This window comes from Zea mays, chromosome 1 (genome assembly GCF_902167145.1).
Source record: "Zea mays cultivar B73 chromosome 1, Zm-B73-REFERENCE-NAM-5.0, whole genome shotgun sequence".
NCBI lineage: Eukaryota > Viridiplantae > Streptophyta > Magnoliopsida > Poales > Poaceae > Zea > Zea mays.
In genome coordinates, this window is record NC_050096.1 from 25,395,913 (window position 1) to 25,407,488 (window position 11,576).

Below are 11,576 nucleotides of genomic sequence, written 5' to 3' on the forward strand. Positions count from 1 at the left end.
TGAGAGAATGCTAAGAAATATTTGATCTTCTTATGATTTATTTAATATGCTCTAGATACTTTTAGTCCCTATAACCAAACAGGGTAGGGACCCTTTAGTTCACTAACTAAATTTTAGTTTTTGGACTAAAGGAACCAAATACCCACTTAGCACTAGAAAACAGACATACCCTTTATAGAATAATTTCTCATGAGAAATCGGGATATGAAATCCATTGACATCTCTAGTTAAGGGCACCGGTGACGATAACTTTGAAACAAAAAAATAAGAAGAATAAGAGATAATTTGGAAACTCTATTTTTTTCGAGGGATTTTTATTTTTCTAAAAAAGTAACTAAATTTTATTAGAAAAATAAAAATCATTTAAGAAAATGAGGTTAATGGAAACCCATTTTTCCAAAAGATTTTTATTTTTCTAAGAAAAATTAGTTTATTTTCCTGTATAGGAAAACAGAAATACCCAAAATAGGTTCTAAAACTAGCACTATTTGCAAACTCAAACTTAATGGGTGTTTGGTTTCTAGGGACTAATGTTTAGTCCCTTCATTTTATTTCTTTTTAGTATATAAATTGCTAAATATAGAAACTAAAATAAAGTTTTAGTTTTTATATTTACAATTTTAGAACTAAAATATAATAAAATGTAGGGACTAAACATTAGTCCCTACAAACCAAACACGCCCTTGTAATTTTCCATCGGTATGTCCTCCGTCTTCCCGAAAGCCTTCATTCGGCTCGCTGTCTTCTTTCTATCGCTCACAACCAACAACCATAGCCCACAGGCCGCCGGCGGCCGCCAGCCGACGTCCTCCCATTTCGCTCCCCCTCCTCCGCTGCGGTCGAGCAAAAGTTCCGGCCATCCGGCAATCCCCCGGCACCCGGCGGTTCAAATCGTATCTTTCTGACCTGACGCGGCTACGACGTCGCTCCTCCGGTCCCTTCGATCCGGTGGGGTCCGTTTCTTTCAAGCGCGGCCTCGCTGGCCGCCTCGTGGCAGTGACCGTCGAACCCTCTATAAATCCCGTGCCCCGAGCACCCTTCCTCGATCACACAACCCAAAGCAGCCACAGCAGCCTCCTTCCTCCTCTCACTCTCGCTCGTGCTGCGCTCGCTACCTCGCTTCGCATTCCATTCGAGGAGAGCGGTGAGAGGGGAGGAAAGGCAAGATGTTCATCGAGAGCTTCCGCGTCGAGAGCCCCCACGTGCGGTACGGCCCGACGGAGATCGAGTCGGAGTACCGGTACGACACGACGGAGCTGGTACACGAGGGCAAGGACGGCGCCTCACGCTGGGTCGTCCGCCCCAAGTCCGTCAAGTACAACTTCCGGACCAGAACCGCCGTCCCCAAGCTCGGGTATGTACGGATGCAGCGGCCCTAGCCTCACTCTCTGTGAACCCTCCTCCTCCCGTGCTCAGTCAAATCCTCCGTCGAGATCAACTGGTCGGCGTTCCCTCCTAAATCCTAATGAAAATCTTACTGCTTTGCCTGAAGACGAACCGTCGTAATTGTTGACAGCTACGCACACACTTGCCCATCCGGATGCGTCAAATCAGCTCGATTTGAAATTCGATTCGATGGTGCCCTTTTCCATATTTCGATCATCCCTCGCCTACTGTGCAATGATTACAGAAACGTCCTTTTCCTCTGAACTTTGTCTTAGGCTTTTTGTCCTGTGCACGTGAGCTGGTATCAATTTGTTCATGTAAGATCAAATTCCAGCAGGGACGATGAGCAGCAGACAGAACTCATTACACTAGCAAATTGATACTAGGATTACTGGCAAGTGTGCATACGGCGCAATCTGCCATCCTGGACCCCCTTTGTTTAATTCCTGTTCCTATGCATGTTGCCTACGTGCAGCTCGTTGTGTGTTATGGTGTCAGGCTGTCAGCCGCTTGTCTCTGTCTGACGGATGATGCCAACTTTTCTGTTCTGGTGGTGCAGGGTGATGCTTGTGGGGTGGGGAGGCAACAACGGGTCCACGCTGACGGCTGGGGTCATTGCCAACAGGGAGTGAGTAGTACTTAATTTGTCCTATATTGCTTTCCGTTGTTTTCAGTTATTAATGGCCTAACAGAGAACTGAATTTTGTTGTTGGTTGTTTCAGGGGGATCTCATGGGCGACCAAGGACAAGGTGCAGCAAGCCAACTACTACGGCTCCCTCACCCAGGCCTCCACCATCAGAGTCGGCAGCTACAACGGGGAGGAGATCTATGCGCCGTTCAAGAGCCTCCTTCCCATGGTAATCTATTATAGACTTGACTAATACTCTTCTTTTTACTGAAACCAAACATACATAACAAAGCATATTCCGTAAGGTGCTAGTTGATGTTATAAAATGAACCTGTCTTTCAGGCCAGTGGTCTCAAGTAAACGGAATGTTAATCATTGGGTTGAAAAAACAAAGGTTCTAATTTTGTGAAAGGAATGTTAAACTTAGCATAATGAAAAGGGGAAGCATTGTAAGAAAGGTGCTGAAACAATCGACTCGGTCTGCCATGTTGTGATCCTACTTGCAAGTCAAAAGGTTCTGTGGTTAGCTCAAAGGTTCCAGCATCTTTGGATTACACTCGTGCAGTATTGACGATGGTGCTAACTGGTTGCAGATTCGCAGACTCGGTGTTTGTTATCTTCTTTTCATGACCAAGTGTTGAACTGGTTTTCAGGTGAACCCAGACGACATTGTGTTCGGAGGCTGGGACATTAGCAACATGAACCTGGCCGACTCCATGACCAGGGCCAAGGTGCTGGATATTGACCTGCAGAAGCAGCTCAGGCCCTACATGGAGTCCATGGTGCCACTTCCCGGTATCTATGATCCGGACTTCATCGCGGCTAACCAGGGCTCTCGCGCCAACAGTGTCATCAAGGGCACCAAGAAAGAACAGGTGGAGCAGATCATCAAGGATATCAGGTATATGGATATGGATGCTAACGTGCCTTGGTGCTAAGGTGCACCCAGTGCAACCTAAAACAAATAAATACTACTATGAATTTGGTAAATATACATACATATCAGAACATATTGTTTAACCGGTGCACTTAGAAGTCTGCATGGTATGTTGGACAATTTGACATTCGATATACAGTGACCGCTCACTTGCATGAGGACTCCACAAAGAACTAAAACTACTGAAAGCTTAAGCAACTATTCGTAGCTAATGATGTATTTGGTGGACATGGTTTGAAGATCTAGATTAACGTGGTTGAAGAAATATGGTTCACTAGTATAAGTAATCCATTACAGAAGCTATGGCTTATGTAGCTAATGAAACAGGGAGTTTAAGGAGAAGAACAAAGTGGACAAGATAGTTGTGTTGTGGACTGCAAACACTGAAAGGTATAGCAATGTGTGCGCTGGTCTCAACGACACGATGGAGAATCTACTGGCATCTGTGGACAAGAACGAGGCGGAGGTATCACCATCAACACTATATGCCATTGCCTGTGTCATGGAGGGGGTGCCGTTCATCAATGGGAGCCCCCAGAACACCTTTGTGCCTGGTGCGTGGTTTGGTGTGTTTGCAAAAGCTTCATGGTGTTGCATTTCTGTTCCAAAGTTTCATGGTGTTGTATTTCTGTTCCAAGGCTTATTATACCTGTTGCATGTTCGTAGGGCTGATTGATCTTGCTATAAAAAACAACTGCTTGATTGGTGGTGACGACTTCAAGAGTGGACAGACCAAGATGAAATCTGTCTTGGTCGATTTCCTTGTTGGTGCTGGAATAAAGGTGGGAACCTAGTATCTCTCTTCTATTAAGATGAAGTGTTTTTTTGGCAAATGACGTTATTGCAATAACTCTTCTATATTTTCATTTTCATGCAGCCCACCTCAATCGTGAGCTACAACCACTTGGGAAACAACGATGGCATGAACCTGTCTGCCCCTCAAACATTCAGGTCCAAGGAGATCTCCAAGAGCAACGTGGTGGATGACATGGTCTCGAGCAATGCCATCCTCTATGAGCCCGGCGAGCATCCCGATCATGTCGTTGTCATCAAGGTCTGTTAGCTGATCTTTCACCTCGTTAAAAGTTGACATATGCAAGGCAGATTTACATTGAAACTTGTCACTCTTTTGTTGCAGTATGTGCCGTACGTGGGAGACAGCAAGAGGGCTATGGACGAGTACACCTCAGAGATCTTCATGGGCGGCAAGAACACCATCGTGCTGCACAACACCTGTGAGGACTCGCTCCTCGCCGCACCTATCATCCTTGATCTGGTGCTCTTGGCTGAGCTCAGCACCAGGATCCAGCTGAAAGCTGAGGGAGAGGTAAGAGCCCCCCAAGTGATTAACCTGAAAGCACGCTGCACGCTAGGTGATATAGCACTTTTAATACCTTCTGGTGTCTCTCTTATGCAGGACAAATTCCACTCCTTCCACCCGGTGGCCACCATCCTGAGCTACCTCACCAAGGCACCCCTGGTAAGCCTTTTCTCCTGCATCCCGGCATCACTGCACTGCGTTTTGCTTCAATCCAGCCACTGATCGTCTCTCTCGAAACCTGAACAACAGGTTCCCCCTGGCACACCGGTGGTGAACGCTCTGGCCAAGCAGAGGGCGATGCTGGAGAACATCATGAGGGCCTGCGTTGGGCTGGCCCCAGAGAACAACATGATCCTGGAGTACAAGTGAGCCAAGTGGCGTGCCCTGCAGCGCGAGGTTAGCTGCTGGAAGGGAACTAGAAAGGCGAGATTAGCTGTGGGATTGTGTTGGGCTTGTCGTGTTTTCTTTTGCGTTCTTTCCTAGTCATTGCTGTTGCGCTTTTGTATTTGTCGGACCCGTAACTACCAGGGCTCTGCTATTAGCGGCACGGAGCCTGTAATTGTATTGTATGATAATGTGATCGAGGGTGCTACTTCCCCTCGGCATTCCTAGTGTTGGTTAAAAGTCGTTCGACAGCAACTTATCGACCCACCACTGACTTCACCCTATCCGCCGGCAACTTGTCGACCCCATTATCTGCTTAGGGCTAGTTTGGTGAGAGAATTAGAACAACTCCAAGAGGTCATTGAAAAATTATTTCCCAAACCTTGTTATTGGGATTGTTGCAAAAAAATTCACTAAAAAGATCTAAACCCACAGCAGACTGCTAATAAGTAATTCCTATTTTTTTTGAAACAATCTCATCAGCAGCCAAGCGTAGAGGGTCATGCAGTTATTTTGCTCACGTCGTCGTGTGGCCATGAATGTGGTAGCTGCAACGTGTGGTTAGTGTCTCTCTAGTGGTCGAGCTACGCCTCGCCCCGGCCTTCTCTACCTTCGTCGATGTCGCCTGCGTCGTCGGGAGCGACCGCGAGTACCCGATGATCATCAAGCAGCTGCACGAGATTGCTCTTCGGTCGCTCAAGCCTCTCTCGCCACCATCGCCATTTCCCACCATCCTCCAACAGAACTGTGTGCGAGGCAAATTAAACGCGGGAACCAGCTACATGCGCACGCTGGGTGTATTGGGGAACAAATTTGTGCACACAAATACGAGGGAGAAAGGACAGCAGATGAGGGAGAAAGGACGCCTTTAAAGGCTTATTCGGTTAAAGGAGGATTGAATCGATTAGAGTAGATTAAATCTCCTCTTCAATTTTAAATAAAAGGTGATTTAACCCATCATAATACCCTCCAATCTCCATGCAAGCGAAGAAAGGGTAACAGATCACTATCAGTTTTTTCCATTTGTTTGAATCCTTAATTAATTTTAGTTCAAAAGAAAATAGAAACATAGCTTAATCTTAATTCGATCCAATCTTTAAATTTTATAGAGTAAAATTTAGAGACGCCTATTGTCACCCCTAAGACCCTGTTTGGAAGTACCTAGTTTTTAAGAAACTGGTTTATAAAAATTGAGATGGTTCTAAACATAACAGTTTATGACTCAGCTTATAAATGCTTAATTTCTTAAAAACCAAGAAGGTGTCAATTTCTAGCTAAAAGATAAAAACTGGTTTCTTAAAAACATGGTTGGTTCCAAACATGACCTAACTCCCCCAATCGAATCTTTTCTACCGCTCAATCGGCGGTGCCTCACTGTCTCGTTCGCCGTAGACAACTGGTCTGGTCGTCACCTCCTGCACCCTTTCTATGCTCGTCGGCCATAGATTCTCCGCAAGTCCAAAATCCTAATCATTCTGTTGAGCACCAAAACATACGACGGCGCACGGGACAAAGAACAATGCCTGTCCGGTGCGCCCATCGCCAGCAGCCACCCCAACGGCTATGGAAGTGGTTGGGGGCTATAAATACCCCCCAACCACCTCATTCATATCAATCCAAGCATTCCAAACATCTCATTCAATTCAAGAGCAAAAGACTTCACTCCAAGACACATCAAATAGATTGAATCATCTCTTAGCCTCCAAATCAACTCAATTCCGTTAGGGACTTGAGAGAGGTTGTTCTTGTGTTCTTTTGTTGCTCTTGTTGCTTGGCTTGGCCTTTTTTCTTTTCTCATTCTTATTCTCAAGTGCTTTGTAAGCGAGACAAGAGACACCAAGTGTGTGGTGGTCCTAGTGGGGTCTTAGTGACCCGTGAGATTAAGGAAGAAGGCTCACTCGGTCTAAGAGACCGTTTGAGAGAGGGAAAGGGTTGAAATAGACCCGGTCTTTGTGACCTCCTCAACGGGGACTAGGTTCTTTGGAACCGAACCTCGGTAAAATAAATCGTCGTATTCACTCGTCTTATTTCTTATTTGATTTGTTTTCCCCTCTCTTCGGACTTGAATTTAATTCTAACGCTAACCATGGCTTGTAGTGTGTGTTTAAAGTTATAAATTTCAGGTTTCGCCTATTCACCCCCTCTAGGCGACTTTCAGCTACGGTATGGGTAAAAGCCTGCCTACGAGGTGCGTCAGCGTCCCTGTGCCGGGTGACGTTGTGATTCCTTTGCTGCGATTATCGAGATCAGAGCCGTGCTCGGGCGAGGCAGAAGCCTTCCCGAGGCGATGGTTGAGCCATCCATGACGTGTATCACAGTTGACGGAGTGGCCGCCTGCGGGATTCGCGGTGGGGCAGGTAGCCGAAGCCGAATTCAGGTGAGGCAGAGAAATTACCCAAGGTCGAGCTCAGCATCGGGCAAAGCGGAGATTTGCGCCCGAGGGCTGGTCTGCTTCTCCCGTCATGTTAGATGTCCCATCAGGGGGATGGCATGAGGCGTGCGTGCATAGTGGCAGGAGCGTAATCATGTTGTTGCGCTTGGAGATGACTGTTGTCTTGTTAGTTACTGTGCTTTTGTGCCTCTGCGTGGGATAGGTGTGCGCATTAACTGCGAGTGTCCCCCGTCAGCCTTCGGGCGTCTTTGTCCTATCTGCCTAGGATTGGCTCGGGCAAGAAGGATGGAGCGGTGGTGACTTCGGGCAAGGCGGAGATTTGCCTAAGGCAGGAGACCCTCGGGGAGGGGCCTCAGTGTCTACACGGAAGACATTCGTGGTAGTCCTCGGGCTAGGAGGTGTCTCGGTTGCTTTCCTTCAGGGGTTACGCCTTAACCTCTTGTAAGTGTGTTTTCGGAGGGATAATCCGGGTACCCCTAATTGTCACCCCGACAGTTTTAATGAGTGTTGAACTCTACCGACGAACGGTCAACGATGTCCTGCTTAAATGCTTGGGCCCAGGTGATGCTATATTAGCCATAACCGAAGTACATGAGGCAATTTGTGGTATCCATCAATCGGCTCCAAAGATGAAGTGGTTATTGTGAAGATCTGACTTCTATTGGCCTAACATGATAGCTGATTGTTTCAAGTACTACAAAGGATGCCAAGTATGTCAGAAATTTGGTGACATACAGTTGGTCCCCGCAGCCGAATTACATCCTATCATTAAACCTTGGCCTTTCAGAGGATGGGGATTGGACTTTATAGGAGAGATTCATCCTTCATCATCAAAAGGGCATCAGTTCGTGTTAGTTGCCATGAACTATTTTACCAAATGGACAAAGTCGTTGCTTTAAAGAACATGACACATAGGGAGGTAATTGAGTTCATAACTGAGCATATTATTCATAGATTCGGCATTCCCCAGACTTTGACCACAGACCAGGGGGCTTCTTTTATGTCAAATGAGGTATGTGAGTTTGCGGAATTACATAGAATAAAATTGCTTAATTCATCTCTATATTATGCTCATGCCAATGGATAGGTTGAGTCTAGTAATAGAACATTGATTAGCCCATTAAAAAGAAGATATCTGATCATTCCAATCATTGGCATAATGTTTTGTCCGAAGCTTTATGGGCTCATAGAATATCTAAACACCGTGCTACTAAAGTATCTCTGTTTGAGTTTGTCTATGGGCTGGAAGCAGTGCTGCCTGTAGAGATAAGTTTAAATGCTGTCAAGTTCACCAGGCAAACTGATCTAACTATCGGTGATTATTATAATTCAATGACGGACAATATTGATGAAGTGACCGACAAGAGAGTGACAACTTTAGGAGAAATATAAAAGGACAAGATCAAGGTCGCCAAAGCTTACAACAAGAAGGTCAAGGCTAAATCGATCTAGGTAGCTAGGTAGGGGACCTGGTATGGAAGATCGTCTTGCCTCTAAGGAGCAAAGACCGAAAGTTTGGGAAGTGGTCGCCAAGCTGGGAAGGCCTTTACAAGGTCACACGGGTGATGTCTAGTAACACGTACCTGTTGCAAACACTACAAGGCAAAGACTTGCCCAAGGTGTTAAACATACGTTTTCTCAAGGAGTACCATCCTAGTATGTGGCAAGATGCCTAAGAAAACCGATGTGATCACATAGAGTTAGTTTCTTTTGGTTCGCTTAGCTCCGCCAAAAGGCAAGGGGGCATATGTTGAGCACCAAAACAGACAAGCGGACGGTCCGGCCCTGAGGCCGGACGGTCCGCGCGCGCAGAATCAGTTAGGATTCCGATTTTCTATTTGCTATTTATCACCTCGGGTGGTAAACCCAATGGTCTATCACCGCACCAATGGTGCAGCTGAACCAATTAGGCACGATGGCTAACTTGATTAGATGTGTTCAATTGGATCTAGGTGATGGACTATTGGCTTATCACCCTAGATGACAAATAGTGTTTATATTTATATACAGTTCAAAAGCACCTTATGGAGATTATAATCAAAGCAAGGTATAAGCTACAATAAGCAAACCTATACAAGTCTGTTGAGCAAAATCGCATAAATCTATACAACTAATCAATTAAGCACAATGTAAGTTCCTACATACACTAGTAAGCAAAGCGTATAAAGCCTAAGCACCACTAACACTACTCACTAGTTAACCTACACAAGTTAAATTAGAGAGCTAAATAATGTAACTACACCAGCTAAGCTAGGCTACTTATCTACACAAGAAAACTAGCACAAGGGAGCAAATAATTACTATACAAGCCAACTAGCTGTAACACCCCGTCCAATCCCTGGACCGGCTGTACTTACTCCTGGCAGCTCTCTAGGATCATATATTGTCCCCACAGACCAACACGAGTCTTTTGTGCGCACTTTGTCCTCACTCATGCGCACCCGAGAAAACTTCCCGGTCGGTCACCCATCCCAAATTGCTCCAAGCCAAGCACGCTTAACTTGGAGGTTCTTTCGAGATAGGCTTCCGAAAAAGAAGATGCACCTTGTTGGTATGATTACAATATTAATTCTATTAAGCCTTGGGCCAGGACATCCCATCCCAGGGGCCAGGATATCACAATCCACCCCCCTTAGAAGACCGACGTCCTCGTCGGTCAACCCCAATCCAGGAACCTCCCCTCTTAGCCACGTCTGTATGTCTAGTACCGTCATATGCCATGCCATGTGACCACTCCGGGCCCACATGCGCCATGCGCCATATACCCGAACCCCCTAGCCCACACACGCCCGTGAAACCGCGAGGGTCGGCTCTGATACCACTTGTAACACCCCGTCCAATCCCTGGACCGGCGGTACTTACTCCTGGCAGCTCTCTAGGATCATATATTGTCCCCACAGACCAACACGAGTCTTTTGTGCGCACTTTGTCCTCACTCATGCGCACCCGAGAAAACTTCCCGGTCGGTCACCCATCCCAAATTGCTCCAAGCCAAGCACGCTTAACTTGGAGGTTCTTTCGAGATAGGCTTCCGAAAAAGAAGATGCACCTTGTTGGTATGATTACAATATTAATTCTATTAAGCCTTGGGCCAGGACATCCCATCCCAGGGGCCAGGATATCACACTAGCTAAACAAGAGAAGTGACAAACCCACAAGTATGAATAAGTATTGTGTTAGAGAATTACAATCAAGTGGAAAGATAATCTTGAGGTTTAATGGTTTACCAACCAATTAATCTCCGTTGAGGCAAACCAAACATGTTCTCGCCAATCCTCTTGCCATTGGTCGCCGCAAACCCACACTATTCTAACCAGTGGCAGACCCAGGATCTGGACCTAGGGTAGTAGAGGACAATTTTTTTTGACATATAATATCGTGTATAATTTGGTATCACATATATATAGTTTCTATCAGTTCGATATATGATTAGAAAATAACCAAAATGTAATATAATGCATTTAATTCATCAAATTAGGTTGTGAGTTACATATATTTGTTTCTTTAGACCTAAACACTGAGGAGTGGTTTGTATTTGGACTAAATTCTAGGGTAGTCGGAGGACTATCCGAAACTCCCCTAGGTCCACCCCTAATTGTAATGAGTGCTCACATAAGAATTGTAATAATTGATCCGATTGGACCACTTGACACTCTTCATACTTCACTCTATAAGTGTTGCCCTTCACATCTTTCACGGGGAGAGCATGACACCTCTCAAAAAGCCTTCTCTAGAGCCACACACAAGCTTCATCTAAACTTTTATAATAGAGACCATAAGCCACCAATCTGTCTAGGAGGTGGAGCACCTCCAAGAGTAATAAATATCACTGGCTTGCAACTCGATCACCTAGGTCCACACCTTACAATCTCTCAATGCAATGCACTAGCAATCAACCACTTATAATCAGATGTTATATCCACAAGCACAAGTAAGTTAGAGGACTCTCAAGCACTCTCACACGTGGACAATAAGCTCCAAGGTGCTCAACCTCCTCTCGTTCCCGGACACCCTCTATTTTTATAGGGAGTAAGCCAACTAGTCATTAAGTAGCTCAACGGGCACTCCATGGGACCATCTGATCCACTGTGCCCTAGTGTCCCACGATCATATTATATTCTATGACAAAGTTGTGTGTAGCATATGATTCAATGCCTTTGGTCTGATGTTATCGACATAATCCAATGTCATTTGCACTCCAAAACTACATGTTTGTCGAACCAACAACCAGTGGAGCATATGTCTCGACACCCACTCCACTCTAATGACTTCTAAAAAACACATAGAGATGATTTTCACCATTGAAATGTTCTTATGCCTTGCATCAATATAGTCCAATGACCCTGTCAGAGAGGAAAATCTCCGACCGGGTGGCGGAACGCACCCGTCCTAAATCCTAAGATGAGGAGGGGCTAAGCGTTTTGCCTGCTTGCTAGATGGTCGATGAACATGAGTGGACACGATGATTTAGAGTGGTTTAGGCCACTGGAGCGTAATACCCTACTCCACTGTCTATGTGTTGTATTA

At 45.7% G+C, this 11,576-nt stretch overlaps 1 protein-coding gene across 2 annotated transcripts; it reads left to right on the forward strand.

Moving 5' to 3' along the window:
- Positions 1-693: 693 nt before the first annotated feature.
- On the forward strand, positions 694-4,920 carry LOC542540 (low phytic acid 1). Of its 2 annotated transcripts, NM_001112082.1 has the most exons (10): positions 1,072-1,354; positions 1,946-2,014; positions 2,109-2,244; positions 2,669-2,916; positions 3,280-3,506; positions 3,619-3,734; positions 3,830-4,006; positions 4,091-4,279; positions 4,370-4,432; positions 4,523-4,689. In NM_001112082.1, exons 1-10 carry the CDS (start codon positions 1,167-1,169, stop codon positions 4,640-4,642), a joined length of 1,533 nt encoding a protein of 510 aa, NP_001105552.1. In that variant the 5' UTR covers positions 1,072-1,166; the 3' UTR covers positions 4,643-4,689. The 2 variants fall into 2 exon arrangements, with proteins under 2 accessions (XP_035817013.1, NP_001105552.1); XM_035961120.1 differs by having other exon boundaries at positions 694-1,354; positions 4,091-4,432; positions 4,523-4,920.
- Positions 4,921-11,576: the final 6,656 nt, after the last annotated feature.